This window comes from Equus przewalskii, chromosome 27 (assembly GCF_037783145.1).
Source record: "Equus przewalskii isolate Varuska chromosome 27, EquPr2, whole genome shotgun sequence".
NCBI lineage: Eukaryota > Metazoa > Chordata > Mammalia > Perissodactyla > Equidae > Equus > Equus przewalskii.
The window spans coordinates 26,002,981-26,019,741 of NC_091857.1; the positions used below are offsets into that span (position 1 = coordinate 26,002,981).

At 35.0% G+C, this 16,761-nt stretch overlaps 1 protein-coding gene across 2 annotated transcripts in view; it reads right to left on the minus strand.

The window, feature by feature from the left end:
* Positions 1-16,761, minus strand: part of LTN1 (listerin E3 ubiquitin protein ligase 1) — a 54,555-nt gene that overhangs the window by 16,494 nt on the left and 21,300 nt on the right. For both annotated transcript variants that reach the window (XM_008527063.2, XM_070597252.1), the window contains exons 11-19: positions 16,597-16,638; positions 13,621-13,810; positions 12,908-13,147; positions 11,939-12,092; positions 11,022-11,166; positions 10,248-10,434; positions 8,563-8,722; positions 7,504-7,608; positions 2,940-3,082 (exon numbers count right to left, since the gene is read on the minus strand). In XM_008527063.2, the coding sequence (XP_008525285.1) occupies positions 2,940-3,082; positions 7,504-7,608; positions 8,563-8,722; positions 10,248-10,434; positions 11,022-11,166; positions 11,939-12,092; positions 12,908-13,147; positions 13,621-13,810; positions 16,597-16,638 (1,366 nt within the window). The remainder of the gene's footprint in view (positions 1-2,939; positions 3,083-7,503; positions 7,609-8,562; positions 8,723-10,247; positions 10,435-11,021; positions 11,167-11,938; positions 12,093-12,907; positions 13,148-13,620; positions 13,811-16,596; positions 16,639-16,761) is intronic.

Consider the following 16,761-nt stretch of genomic DNA (forward strand, 5'->3'; position numbering starts at 1 on the left):
GAATACAAGTTACACTGCTAGATGCTGGGGAGAGAAAGCTGAACAAAATTTAGTCCCTAAAGGGACTCATCCAGCAGTACTGGCAGCCTCAAAAACAAATTAGAATATCATATGGACAAAGATTGGGAGCCCAAAACAGGAAACAACTATCTCCATCTAGATTGAGGCAAAAAAGGCTTCCCAAAATTAGTGTTTGAACCAGGATTCATCAAAAGATAAGTAAGAGTCTACAAGACTAGCAAAGGAGCACTCCATGGAGCGCTAAGGCACCAAGTTGTAAAAAAGCATAGACTATTCAAAAATCATGAGACTGTAGCATCGCCAGGGTCCAGGGTGGAAGCAAAAGAGGTAAAACTCAAGAGATCAGTTGCAGTAAGACGGTAAAACGTCTAACAGGCCAAACTAAGGACTTAGGTTTTCATCCTGTAGGCAAAAGGGAACCAAGGAAGAAAGAAAGAAAAAAAAAATGTATAGTGTATTCAACCTTCCTTGCAAACAGAAGAGGCTCAAATGTAATCAGAACTAACTGATTTTCTAACAACTAAAAAGTATTTGTTAGCTAATTCTGTTTCATCACTTTGGCTGGAAGAATAAAATTGACTGTCAAATCTAAAACACAATCCTCCTTCTGTTGGGGTTCCGCACAGCTGTGCACCTTCTGGTCTTTCTGGTCTGGGTGAGCAGCACACAGCTGTGTGACACTGCAGCCCTATCTCCTGCCCCTTCTTCCTTTCTGCCATCCTTCAGTTATAACGAGTTAGAGAAATCACCTACATTCCCTTTAGACACTCCTTTCCTCTATGCACAGTCAGTTCAACTGCATCCCCATCCCGCAACAGCAAATCCTAACCTAATCCCACAGTCTACCTCCGTAGGTGAATTCAACCATAAAGCTTAATGCCATGAAAATTTGTGATGTTGGTTGGCCCTTGGTGCCATGTGGCAATTCTTTCTGATTAATGTTTTGATGGGCATCTTATTCTTCTGCTATTTCAAATTTTCACTACCATTCTTAAAATCTACAATCCAGCTTCCACTCATTCAATGACCTAGCCTGAAGAGACATGGCGCTTATTAAGAACACACGAAGTTCCCAACCCCCTCCACATCCACACCTACATCCATCCTCCATTTCCCCTTTCCAGGTCTCAGAAGACAGTCACTCCACCTACATAAGGGTCCTATCTTGTAACTATGCTTTAGATCCCACCCTATGTGCCCTCCGCTCCCATCTTCTCACTTGGAACTATCATCTATTCTTCCCTGTCTCTATCTTCTATTCCCCCTTCTCCTCACAACATATATTTCCCAAACTCTGACCTTGTATTCATCTCCAGCTTTCACCCTCTTTCTATATTCCTTTTCACCAAACACCTAGAACAGACTATCTGCCTCAATTTTCTCACCACTATTCATTCCAACAACACCAAAGTCAATGGACACTTTTCAGTCCCTAATTTTATTTAACTTTCTGTGGCATTTAACACAGGTGATGAATATTACCTAAAATTCCTCCTCTGCTCTTTTCTTTATCTTTAGTCCTTATTCTCAAGTCTCCCTTCACCCACATACCCCTTAAACCTATGTACTGGTGTTCCCTTGGTATTCCATTCACTCTCCCTAGATAAGCTCATCCTCATTTATAGATTATACTACTACCACCTACATGATGTGGACTTCAAAAGTAGTATTCCCATCCAGTCAATAGCCTATTGCTTACCAAAAATCTCCATTTGAATATGTATTCCATAGCCACCTTAACCTAACGTGTCTAAAACTTAACATCAGATCCCTGTATACTTCTTCCCCATCCTCCTCCCAATCCTCAAGTCTGCCATAGGGTTTTCTATAAGGTCTAATGGTACTTTCATCTACCCTATCCAGAAATACAAACACAGAGCCCATCAATTCTATTTCCTTAATCTCTTTCATTTCCATGTCCTCTGTTCCATCTATGCCTTGATTTAAGCTCTCTTTCTCTCTCAGTAGGACTATTCTAATAGCTTCCTATCTGGTCTTCTACCCCCATTCTCTCTCTCTCACACCCCCCCCATCAGACAGCTGTCTAAACAATCTTTCTAACGTAAATGTGATACTCTTACTACTCTCCTACTTAATGTGGGCCAATAGCTCCTTTCTGCTTACCGTTTAAAGTCTAAACTCCTTAACCTACAAAATCAGGCATTTATGATGTGTGCCTGGCCAGTTCTCAAAATCCATCTTCTTGTGTATCCTAACACCCTTTGTTCCCAACCTTCTACCTTAATTGCCAAACTGAACCATCTACACTCTTATGTTTTTGTGTACCTGCACTGCTCTTCCCCAACTATGTTCATATCAAAACTATCCTTCATCACTCAGTTGAAATGTTTCTCTTTGTGAAATTGCCATTGACACCTCAAAGCAGAGTGGACAACTCCTTTTCTGTCACTTTCACACATAGGACATCTTTTTGCTACATCAGTTATCACATAATATAACTTTATGTCTGTTTTCTCTACAAAAGGAACATAGCCAGTACTCCATAAGTGTTTATTAAGTTATAAACAAATGAAGTAATAGAGTGCAGAGTATCCAAAAAGTTTAAAATATAACAAAAGGTATTCCCTCTTTTGCCTTTATATGTTCAACCATTGGTTGACGAGGGAGAAATGAGGCACAGCTAAAAAAGCTATAGAAGGAAAAGAAATGATTAGAGGGTACTTGTGATTGTAAATCTTCCCTTAAGGCTGTAGCATTTCTGTACTGCAAAATGATAATACCCACTCTCCAATGACACTCATGCTACTGACTCTCAATTTGTTATGTAGCAAAAATATAAACTAGGAATAAATCAGCTATAATTCAATTTATCTCTGCTAGACTGGGTTTAGATATTAAGAAACACTTCTTTTATCTTAAGCAATAATTAATGAAATATTTATTATCAAGCAACTAACCATTAGTACTGCAAAGATCTTCCTTAGTCCAGGCCAAAAGGGCAGGTATACATTGAGCAATGAATTCTTTCTTGTCTTCTTTTGACAAAAACGGACAGAGACTTTGAATGGTATGCATATTACCTTCTGTTAGTGGAAAAAAACTGTTTAAAGAAAAAGTATGAATTATATTTATCCTAAATATGCAGTTATTTCAGAAAATTCCTCTTATTCAGACTATTCAAAAAGACTAATAATTCCACTATATAAAATAATTGTACAGAAAAAAAATAAAAGAAACTATGAAAAGAGATTGACATTTGCTGATTCTGAATGATGAAATTGTGGATAATTATTTTTTGCTGCTGCTTTCTCTTTCTTTATGTTTCTAATTTTTAATATAAGCATATATAATTTTTCCCCTATGTATAATTTTAAAATTATACAGACAATACATGATCATGCTCTAAGAGTCAAATGATTCAATTTAAACAGTACTAGTTGCGTGTCCTTTTTATGAACTGATAATTCATATTTGTGCATATATACAGTTGGGTTTTATTTACATAATGAGATCACACTAAACATACTGTTGAATTATTTGCCATTCATACACTTTGTAGATCTTTCCATGTCAGAACATATGGATATAAATTATTCTTGTTTTAAAGCTACATAAGTAAATTTCTTAAAAAACAAAAATATCCCACACTATCATAATTTAACTATTTTCCTATTAGTGAACATTTAGGGATTTTCACCCAATTTTTGCTCTTACAAGTAATGATGCAATAAATGTCCTTGGGCAGATAGCATTCTGAATATGTGCAAATACCTCTTTAGGTTAGATTCCTACAGGTAGAATTGCAAGATCAAAGGATGTGAATGTATCATATTTTGGTAATTTCAAATTGCTTTCCAAAAAGTGTAATCAATTTACACTCTCACCAAAAGTGTAGAAGTGTGACTGTTTTGTTGAACATTTAATGAATCTTTTTAATTCCTGGCAACATGGCGCACAAAATGTGCTTCTTTTGGGGGCCAGCCCCATGGTGTAGTGGTTAAGTTCAATGCATTCTGCTTCAGCAGCCCAGGTTTATAGGTTCGGATCCCAGGTGCAGACCTACACCACCTGTCAGCCATGCTGTGACAGCGACTCACATACAAAATAGAGAAAGACTGGCATAGATGGTAGCTCAGGGCTAAGTGTCAAGCAAAAAAAAGAAGATTAGCAACAGATGTTAGATAGCTCAGGGCAAATCTTCCTCAGCAAAAAAACAAAATGTGTTTCTTTTCATTTTCATTTGTCATTAATATTAGTAAGGCATATCCTTTCATATTTCATATTTCATAAATAAATTACAGTAGCTCCCCCTGATCCATGGTTTCACTTTCTGTGGTTCCAATTACCCAGTCAGTTCTGGTCTGAAAATATGGATGGAAAAATTCCATCCATGGAAAAATGGAAAAAGATGGAAAATTCCAGAAATGAACAATTCATAAATTTTAAATTGTGTGCTGTTCTGAATAGCATAATGAAATTTTATGCCATTCAGCTCCATCCCACCCTGGACATGAATCATCCCTTTGTCCAGCGTATCCACAATGGGTCACCAGTAGTCACTTAGTAGCCGTCTCTGTTATCAGATCGACTGTCACAGTATTGCAGTGCTTGTGTGCACGTAACCCTTATTTTTCTTAATAATGGCTCCAAAGCACAAAAGTAGTGATGCTGGCAATTTGGATATGCCAAAGAGAAGCCATATAACCCTTCCTTTAAGTGAAAAGTTTAAAGTTCTCGACTTAATAAGGAAACGGAAAAAAATTATATGCTGAGGTTGCTGTGATCTATGGTAACTGTTATTAAGTATATCGTTATAATTGTTCTATTGTATTATTAGTTATTGTTGTTAATCTCTTACTGTGCATAGTTTATAAATTAAACTTTATCACAGGTATATATGTATAGGAAAAAACATAGTATATATGGGGTTCAGTACTATCCATGGTTTCAGGCATTCTCTAGGGGTCTTGGAATGTATCCCCTACAAATAAGGGGGGACTACATTTTATCTATGAATTACCTGTTCAAGTCCTTGACACATTTTTCACTTTGAATAGTTTTACTAATTAATAGTAGCTATTTATATATCATGGATATTAATTCTTTGTTAATTTGCAAATGTTTTCTCCCACTTCGTCACCTGTCCTTTAACCTTTGTTTATTGTATTTTTGTCATACAAAAGTCTTCTTTCTTTTTTAAAAAGTTTTTAATTGTGGTAAAATATATGTAATAAAATTTACCACATTAACTATTTTTAAGTGTACAGTTCAGTATTGTTAAGTACAATCACATTATTTTGCAGCCAATTTCCAGGACTCTTTTCATCTCACAAAACTGAAACTCTACCCATTAAACAAGAACTCCCCATGTCCTCTCCCCTCAGCTCCTGGCAACCCACCATTCTATTTTCTATCTCTATGAATTTGACTGTTCTAGGTACCTCATATAAGTAGAATCATAATGTATTTGTCTTTTGGTAACTGGTTTATTTCACTTAGCAATGTCCTCAAGGCTCATCCACATTGAAGCACGTCAGAATTTCTTTCCAAGTCTGAATAATATTCCATTGTATTATATACCACATTTTTGTTTATCCATTCATCTGCTGATGGGCACCTAAGTTGCTAGAAGTTTCCATTTTTACAAAATGAAATATCTATCATTTCTTTTAAGGATTCTGGGTTTTGCGCTTTGCTTAAGATCTTCCCCATGCCAAGATGATACAAGCTCTCTTCTTCTCCCGTAATACTTTTATAGCTCTGTTCTTTATATTTAGCTTTCATCTCAACTTTATTTTTATGTATAATGTAAAGGAGTGGTCTTGCTATTTTTTTCAAACACATATCCAATTTTCTAATATCATTTATTACTGACTCACCTCACTGATTTGAAAGGCCACCTGTATCAAAAACTAAAATCTCATATATGTGTGGATTAGTTTCTGGACTCTGTATCTGATCTACTGGTTGTCTACTCACCAATTTCATACTGCTTAATTACTGTATTGGCAAAGCAAGTCCTTTTCAATTTTCTCTTTCAGAAATCTCCCAGAGATTTTCGAGCATTTTTTCCTTCAAATGCATATGATGATTAAAACAGTTTCTCAAAAAAAGTTGCTAAAATTTTGACTGAGATTGCATTGAAATTATCGATTCATACAACCATTTTACAATTATCTTCCCACCTTTTGTGATCTTTACTAAACTTTTATAATTATAATTTTGTGTTATATTTATTTCTAGGTATTTACAGTTTTGTTGTCATTGTGAATAGAATCTCTTTTTTCCTATGCCATTTTTTAATTGATTATTACTAGTAAATAAGAAAGTTATTGCTTTTTGTATGTCAAGTATATATCCATCTCATTAGTAATTATTTCTAATAGTTCTTTAATTCTCTATTATTTTTATAATCAGAAAAAAATTTAATTATGCTGAATAAAAAAAACAATATCAAAAGGTCATATGCTGTACGATTCCATTTATATAACATTCCTAAATGATATAAGTATATGGAGGGAGAACAGATTACTAGTTGCCAGAGATGAGGAGAATGGGAGGAAGGGAGGTGGCTGTAGCTATAACAGGGTAACACAAGACATCCTCTATCCTGTAGCTTAGACTGTGGTGGTGGTGGTCACACATGTGATCTACACAGAACACACACACAAATGAGTGCATGTAAACTTGGTCGTTGGATTGTATCAATGCCATTTTCTTGGTTGTGAAACTGTACCAAAGTTACGCAAAATGGTACCACCAGAGGAAAGTGAATGAAGGATATATGGAATCTCTTTGTATTATTTCTTATAATTGCATATGAATCTATAATTACCTCAAAATAATGTTTTAAAAATTTGTAAATAAGACTAAAATAATCGAAATTTAGTTTACAATTCTACTGTATGAGAACATACACATGTCATCACTTCACAATTCTTCTTGGTAAATAAGTAAGTTCAAAATGCCTGTCGGTAAATTTCAGCTAAGTGTTTAATTTGAACGCCCAGCTTCTCTAGTACGATCAATTCTAGTAGATCTCTGGGATGTCCAATCCCATAATCTATTTCTTTGTCTTAAGAACACATTTATTGCATTTCTAGAATATACTTCAAAGGGATGATCCTTATTTAAGAGAAAAGTAAGTAACTTTTCCTATCACTTCCATAGCAAATAAACTGATGGAAGAAGGATGTTAGGGAGGGCGAAAAAAAAAGATTTCTACCAAAAAGATTTCAGGGGAAAAAAGAATGTGTCTATGAAATGCTAATTGTTTAAAACAAGTATAAAATTCCAAAACAAAATGTTATAAAGTCAAAAGTGCTTATTATAAAAGGTGTGTCCCAAACTTAAAACAACTGAAATTGTTTTAAAGTCTTTAATTCTTATTTCCTTTAATCTAATTTCTTCATTTCCTAAACGCTGTTTTCTTCATTTATTAGAAATTTTTTGTTAGTTGAGGGTTGCCAAGGTGACCAATTACAATAAATTACAAAATAAAAACATTTTAAATAAGAATACCATTCTTTTCTCCTATAATGCCGTTTTACTTCATCAGATGAAACACTTCGGGAAAGGATCAACTTAGCAATAATAAGAGACCATAGGGTGCCATTTTCCCTGGACCTAAAAAAGGGGAAAAAAATTCCATTTTGAAAATGTACTTAAGATTGTAAGGTAACTGTTTACCTGGATTCCTTCTACAGAAGTAAATAAATCACCTTCTGAGGGTATCAGTTCACAAACGACTTTTGCACTGAAACAACTGTCATTATCAAAAGGACTGGGAGCTTAGGCTTCTGAAACTTCTTCACAACTGGTACTGAACTCTCACCCCCAGACAATCCCAAAGGCCCTCAAGTCGCAATAGCGGAGATGACTTTAAAAATTAGGATTGAGGACCTGGGGCTACAGCTGGGAAAAGGACATATCCCAGAGGACACCTGGGCTGGTTTAAATTGAGGAACCAAAGAGGTATTGACATCTGCTGAAGAAAGTTCTGAGTTTTGAGCACGTGGAGTAGAACTGAAGAGGAAGACCTGTTCAGCCTGGGGCCTCTGATACTGCAAAGCATACTCAAAATACTATCAGCAAGTGAAAAACTCTTAAAGAGAATGCAGTGCAACACAGTAATTTTAACAAGTTGACTTCTAACTGCTATAACCTCTATGACTCTGTTTCCCTACTGACTTCCTCATCTTGGGGGAGAGTTTTGTGGTTATAATATTAAGACACACCTGTAACAACAAGCTAGGTAAAAGCTTAAATTTGAGAGTAGTAGGAGGATGGCTCACAGATGACAAATTAAAACAACTTCTGCAGGTTTCTATTTCTTTCATCAACATCTGTCCCTTGAATGAATTTATGGATTTAATAACACAGGCAAAGTCCAAATATCTCCCCAGAAGAGTAAATCAAGTACTTAGTTTCCACAAAGTATTTATCATTAATAATTGGGATTAATTTAGATCAAACCCTCTGAATGAAAGATGAGCATGAAGTGGGCTTACATTTTACTGAAACAAAGCCATAAACTAGTAAAACAGTCACTAAAAAAATGGAAATTGAAAGGATTCTCACCTGTTAAATAACAGCTGCAAAAGGCCAGAAGTATTACCAAGACCACATAAGTTATCATACGTAATATTCATTTTTTGAAGCATTTCACAAAATCCAGTTAGAAAAATAGGTGGATTGTCTAATTCTTCACACCACTGCAGTGAATACAGCAGTTCTGCAACTAACAGAAAGGACAACATGTTATCAAGTGTGTGTGTGAATAGACCTTTCCATCATTTGCACGGCTATGCCCCATTTTCTAACACTGCTATGCCCAGTAATCTCAAAATATCTATTAACCGATTTCAAATCTGCTTTGAGACGTTCAATGATAGTGCAAACTGAGAAAATTTTTCTGATAAAATACCACTCTTCTCCCAAATCTTACTTGGTCCCTTTTCTGATTAGTTAAGAATGTGACAGGGGCCTACGTTACCAGAGATACTAGAGGAATCTTCCTACTATTTTTGCCACAAGTGGTAAGAAGTTGCATACAGGATAAACAAACAACGGACCCAAGAGGTGAGATGAGAAGTTCAAGCCAATGTGTTAAGAAATGGGAGACAGCATGATACAGTAAACAGGGTCTCGGTGACAGTCTGGTCTGGATGCAAATGAGCTGTATACTTAGTTATCAACTAGGATACTACAATCCACCTCTCGAGACTGTTATGAGAATTAAATAACCAACATCTGTCACAAAACCTGGCATATCATAGGTTTTTAATACATAATTAGCCATACCTCTCTTTCATAAAGCCATGTATGGATTTTGGAGTAAGAAAACTTGAGACCTGGTTCAAAATCTAATCCTATCCCTTACAAGCTAAATAACTCTAATCAAGTCAAGATAAGATAAACAACAATAATAATATCTAACCCATAGGGTTGTGATAAGATTAAATACATAATGTTGTCAGTGTGTAATCAGTAACACAAATAACAAAAATAATTACAAAAAATATTACTCTAATTTCCAGTTTTGTTTCTGGACAGAGTCACTCTGTGAGCAATGTAAACTGTAGGCTAATGTCCTTGCTCTTAACTGCTTATGGAGCTGGCTAACCAAAAGAGGTGTTCCAGCTCTCTTCCACAGGGCATATCTTGTCCTCTACTAGTGACTGTGTTACAGCTGACGTGTTACAAACAAGACTGACACAGGAATTATACAAATCCTCTACCTTTAATACCATTTTGTACAGGTCACCCTGCTACTTACAATTCTACACTATTTCCTGAAACGGAGGAATTCTCAGAAATGCTAAATCTTCTTGAGATTCAACATCTCAACCTCCACTTGCCAGGAAAAATACTATAGCCCTATGAGTACAAGGTGTAGTGGTTCAAAACTTAACTGAAAATTCAGAATCCTTGATGAAACACCAGACTCAATCATTTTCTTTAGGGTTACGTGCCATAGGATCTGCTTATATTGATGTCATGCCAGTGGGAGTAACTGATCTTATACCAAATTCTGCTCTACAGCTAACAAGATTACAGCAAGATTTCAGTCTGTTTCCACCTGATTTGCAATTTAACACTCATCACTTAAGTAACCTCAAGTTTCTCATCACTAAAATAGTTAACAGGAGCCGAAGATCTTTGATTCTTTAAAGATTTAAATTGCAGTGTACAAAATTATTTCAGAATTAAAATTATTTCAAAATTTATATTTATATTATATCTGAATGCTCATATATACTTACTTATTTTCTCTAGCTCATTATTTTCTAGGACTATTTCCTTTTTCAGGGCAACTAATATCATTTTGCTCAATAATGCTGAAGTACACAAATGGCTGGGAAGTTTCTTGGTATCTTGTTCTTTAAAATCTGTTTTGAAACACTCATAATTCAAACTCAATCTTCCTTCTAAAAGAGGTCTATGCAACCACTGTAAAAAGAATACATTAAATTATACACAAACGCATTAGATATTCTAAATTATTTACTACCTATGCAATTAAGACTGTATAAAAATGAAGTTATTAGATTATCTTCAAAATGTTACTAGAGTAACATCAAAAATGAAGTTGTTACTAGTTTATTAGTCAAACCACAGAAGCCTAGAAGTTTGGTTTCTACTAAAGGAAATTATCAACATGTGTATTTTCTTAAGACTCCTTCAGGACAGAACTTGGTCTTATTCACCTTGTACCATGCCAACTGCCAGTGGCAACTGCTGTCTTGCAAACAGCAAACATCAAATACATGGGCATTCAGAGACAAAGAGGCAAAGTAAGATACTAATTTCATTTCATTTCTTCCCCAGAATAAAACAAAAGATACTAATTTCATTTCATTTCTTCCCCAGAATAAAACAAAAGATACTCATTTCATTTATCTTTTTCCCTTCCCCAGAATAAAATGATACTGACTTCATTTACCTTTTTTTCTTCCCCAGAATAAAATTAAAACATTTAACCTTGCATTCAATCCAAACTTCAGAATGAGATAAGCACTCTCTAATCTCAAACATACCTGTATAGGAAGAGACTGTCTCATCTTTTCCCACTCACTGTTGTTTGGCATTACACTTCCAATATAAACTCCCAGAAGATAGGTATCTTCACTCTCCACAAGTGCATTTAGCAAGTCATCAACAGTAGACAAGAGGACTTGAAGACTGAAAATAATGCGAAAACATAACTGTTGTAGTTATGCTATGACTAACTTGAAGACCTTGGTACACATTAAATACTGTGAACAGTTAATAGCTTACCTGAACAAAAAGACAAATAAAAATAAAGTGACCCCTCTACTCACCCCACCAACATTCACACAGTCAAATTGGGGATTTAATCCAACATTTATGATTTGAAACTGAGTGCTGCTTCTATCTCAGAATGAAGGGAACCTGACCTATTTCCGATCAGATATTTCTCAAATATAGTTACCTTATTCCATGAAAATAACAGGATGACCAGAAAAAGATTTGGCCCAATCCAAATAGCCCCTGGATGCATTCTTCTAGTTTTCACTTTTACATATGGATTTAGGTATGAGATATGAAATATATTTTCCATTCCACACCTTAAAACAGTGGTTACCAGAACCCCAGAAAATACAATCACTATGTGTGGTGGCCATGAGAGGTTACAGTGACAATCCACATCAGCCTAAGACACAAGGTAGCGCCACCATCACATCACTGACCATAAATTAGGAGTCTAGCAGATATGCTATAACAAGACATTCTTCAATTAAGCGAGTCTAAGTGGATGATCATTAAAACAAAATCCTTTCAGAAAAATCTGTTTGGATCTTCTCTTAGAATTGGTAGATTTCTTATGTAACAAGTCATTTTTCATAGGCACTCACACTAATCATGGAATCTTATTTCACGACAGTGATCAAATCTTAAAGAGATACCGTGCAACTGAGCATAAAAAGCTTACCTTTTGATATCTAAAGATGAAGATTGAACTTGGTTCTTCAGCCACAGAGCAGACAAACGTAGGAAGGTACTCTGTTTATATATACTGCCAGTTTGATGGACCAATAAATTCACACCCGAGAGCCAAGTATTTTTCAGTTTACAGATAAGAAAGTCTAAAATCAAGATGTCAACAGTAATTTGTAACCCCTCTGAAACAACTATAATTAGTACAAAATGAAAGAACTCATTGCAGATCTGAGATTTTTAAGGTACCACTAGAAAAAGAAAACATAAAATTACTATTCAATTGCCAAAACAAAATAACTATGTCATAAATATGCAATAATACAAGCTAGCTCATGCCATATAAATGTAAAACTGGTAAGATTTTAAAGTTAGCTTTTTTCCTGCTCTGAACTTACAAGAGAGTTGTCCTTTTGGAGATGTGAAAAATATTATATCTTTTCCAAATACAGTAGTTAGTGTTAAAGAAAGTGATGGGGAGGAAGGCTGTCTATCAACAGTATTTTTATATTGCTTTCATAGATGAGTCTGAGTTAACATATGAGGCAAGCATACGGTCCTTAAACAGCCAATCAAAATTTCATTTTGATATACACCAAGACTGAACATTTTTAACTATAAGAGGAGATATTAATATCCCCCTTTATGAATGCAGAAAGTGAGGCATCAAGAAATTAAGCAAATGCCAGAGCTACTGAGTGAAGAGGATAAGATTCTAACTCGTCTATCATGGTCTCTTCCAAAACTGTTTCTTTAATATGAAGTAAGAACTTTAGACATAATGTCTACGAACATCTTTAACTTGACTTCTAAAGCTGAAAGTATTTAAGATTTGTAGGCTTTTACTCAAAATGCTTTCAACTTTCAAAACACATTATGATTCAATTAATAAAACCTGGGCACTTACACTATGCAGGTCAGAGCCGGAGACTCCCAACAAAACATTTGAGCAGTAGGCTATTACCTGGCAAATGTGTTTTTTCTTTGCTCTGAGCACATAACTGAAAGAGAGTTAATAATAAATCTTCAGATGATGGCATTAGCAAGCATCCTTTTGCTGAGCTGAAATAGTTATAGGCCACATCACAGATAAAAGACACTGATGAGTCATTATTTTCAGCTTCTGTCAATGTCTCTGTTTTGGATAAAGTTTCATGAAGTTTAACAATAATTCTTTCAACATATACTTCTCCAATCAAGTAATCTAGAGAAAAAAAGTTCACACAGACAAAAAATAAAAAATATTAACAGTGCATTGCTGAATACCTTACTTTGGGTTAACAACCACTTGAGTCTTTCCATGTGTTTAAAAAAAAATGTTTATGTATTAGACAAAAGAAAACTATACCAACAAATCAATTTGTTCTCTCACATATAAAGGCACTCATAGAAAAAAGCAGTTTTAAATTAAGTACAAAGGCAACGTTCTACAAAATTAGAGGGAACAGCTTCACTAAACGTAAAACATTTAGAATATAAAACTAAAAATATTAAATGCCTTCCAAGTCATGCTGCAAAGATTAATAAACATTTAGGGTGCTTACAAAATTAAGACATTTGAATAAACTAAGTCTTGTTATTCTCAACCAATAATATGCAAAATGAGCAGCATGGAATCATCCCAAAAAGTGAAAGGAATATTCCCTACTCAAAAACAAAAGCCCCGTTTTTGCCTACCATCTTTAACATGTTGGGATAATACCAAGCTTAGAAGAGTCCATCTTTCTGAGAAGTAAGATTCAGAAGATCCTTTGGATTCCAAGTGCTTATTACACAGATGCTCTGCCAAGGTTACCAATTCCTCTCCAAGGATATCTCCTTTTAGCCAAGGAGTTACTAAAGCATGTTTATCTGAACTAGAACATGCCTAAAACCATAAAATTAAAGCAAATATTAGAAGCAAGATCAAAAAGTATATCTGCCTAAAATATTACTTATACCATATTACCTCCCTTCATCATCATGACCCCAACACTACCCCCCACTCCTCCACCTAAGGTTTTAAGAAGGCTGGTATCCTCCCTGTTCCCCACTAAGCCTTGCTGACATACACTTCCACACTTTGCTCATGCCGTCTTCCCAACCATAAATACTCTCCCTCTTCTTTACTTATCAAAATCCCATCCATTCTTTGATAATCAGTACAAAGCCCACCTGTTTATGAAGTATCCCCAACTACTTCAGCCCACACTCATCACTGTTTTTCTTTGAATTTCTAAAGCACTTACTGAATTGTATTATTATTTATAATGTTTCATCTGTGTATGTCTTGTTTCCAATGAGATTGTAAGTTCCTTGAGAGCAGAGACTGTCTTAAAACTTCTTTGATACCTGCTATCAACACTGCAGATATGTTCAATGAATAATGAATGGATGGACTTTGAAGACAGATTTAAAAATGCTCTATAGATATTAAATTTTTGTTCATTAATTTGCTAAAATTAAAGAACAGTTACTATTTACTAGTGGTAAATCACTTCAATATGAACAATGGGACTTATTATTACTTCTCCAAATTCTCTGAAATAGTTACTGGAGCCAGACATCTGAGAGTAACTGATTTATTTTCATGGGGGAGGGAAGCAAGAAAAAAACTTGTAAATCCACCCCCAAAAGTATGTTGATCCATGTTCCCAGAGCTTCTTTTGCTTTAAGGGCTGAGAAGAAAGGAATTTGCAACTTGGTTCATTTCAAAGCAATCTGGAAAAAAAAAATCCAAGTGTGGATTGGGTAGTGCCTGAAAAATCATTATCCTTTTATTTAAAAAACTGTTAGTAACCAGAGCTTTTATTTTAGCCCAAGCTTTACCACTATTCTGGCTTTATGACCTTGGACAAATCTCTTAACCAAACTGGGCCTATTTCCTAATTTGAAAAATGAAGATTAACCTAGAAAATCCCTAAGGTGCTTTTCTGGTTACAAAATTCGGGTTTGTTTTTAAAGAAGCTGACTTAGGGACTCTGTTCAAAAAGTATGAGGTTGCATAAAGCCAAGAAAAACTAGAATTTAGATGGCTATAATTTGGCTTTGCTAATGTAGTTTACCAAATAAACCAAATTATTTTTTTAAAAGGTTTTTTCTTATTTTTATTTATTTTTTTCCTTCTCCTCAAAGCCCCCCATACATAGTTGTATATTTCAGTTGTAGGTCCTTCCAGTGGTAGCATGTGGGACGCTGCCTCAGCATAGCCTGATGAGTGGTGCTAGGTCTGCGCCCAGGATCCAAACTGGTGAAACCCTAGGCCGCCGAAGCAGAGTGCGTGAACTTAACCTCTCAGCCATGGGGCTGGCCCCAAACCAAACTATTTTATAGAATGCTACAGAATCCAGAGAACAAACTTCTGAATAAAATGTCTCTCAGGTTATCAAGACATCATTTTCAACTCCTCGATGTTTTAACATATTTACAAAATCTGATCAGCTTTAAGCGGGTGAGGAGGCTAGTTAGTCACGGAAGCACAGGGGGCAAACACCGGCTATGAACTTCCAAACACTGCCCAGGACGAGGACAGTCCTCCAAACAGGCGTATCTGAACTACCCAGCAGGGACATTCCTAAGGTGGAAATGGATATATCAGTCTTCTCTTATCAAATTATTAATTGCCTTTGCTCTGGTTCTAGACTTCTCAAGAAGCTTTCTGATAATTTGACTTTTCACAAAGTCAGCCTACAGGGAGAGAAGGTACTAGATAAACTAATGCAAATTGTGTGCCTAATAAATAATATTTCTCTTTGAAAAATAGTAAATTAGTAGTTTGTATTTATTTTGTAAAAATAAACTATTGGGGAAACAGGCAGTTGTTATTTAATGGGTAAAGAGTTTCAGTTTTGCAGGAAGAAAAAGTTCTGGAGATTGGTAGCACAATAAGGTGAATATACCTAACACTACTGAACTCTACAGTTAGAAATGGTTAAGATGGCAAATTTTATGTTAATGTATTTTTTTACCATAATTTTAAAAGATAGAAAAAAAAGAAACTTTCACATTAAAGAGTTACCTATGTAAAATTAAAAAATAATCACAAAAATGTTAAAAAAAAAAGAATTTTAGGTAGCTAGCCATAACATTTCTATGGTTGGAAAAGTGTCAGTTACATCATTTACATCTTCATAAGCAAAGAATACTTAAGGCATTTTTTAAAATTTCTAAATTATTTATGTTCCTTGATTTCTTTTCGTTATTCTTATCACTAATTTCCTTATATAGTTAAGTGGCAATCAGACAAAGGCTAGAAGATTTTAATTTGCCTGTATAGTATTCCAGAGTAGGACAAACTTTCCTGACGTGTTCTAGCTAAAGCTAGAACCATTCAATCCATGTCTATAGAAGAAAAACTAGGAAAAGAACAGAAACCTGTAGCTTTAGTTTTAAAGATAATAAAATGTATTTTTAGCTCTCCCTTTGTCACCCGCCAGGGAAGAAACACTGATTTTTCCAGAGCCTGTCCATTTTTCCCTGATATTCCTAACCAGAAAAACAATACTATAGAAAGGCAAACACCAATGTCTTCCCAAATTATGAGAATAAAGTTATAGTAATAAGGAAGTTTTCTAACATAAACACCTGACCACATACCAGAGTGTGAGTATGACTGTAATTTTGGTTTTTCCATACCCATAAATACAAAAAAACAGAAAAAAATCCCTAAGCTACCTTTTCAATGACCTGAAGAACAGAATTCCAATTGAGATCCACCTGGAAGAGGAAAAAAGAGTTAGAAACAATCTGCTAGAGGAAATAGTAAAACTTTTTACAAGTAAATGTAACTATGTAACCACTATAAAACCAAAACTTTTTTAGGCAGTCCAGGTGTAAAAA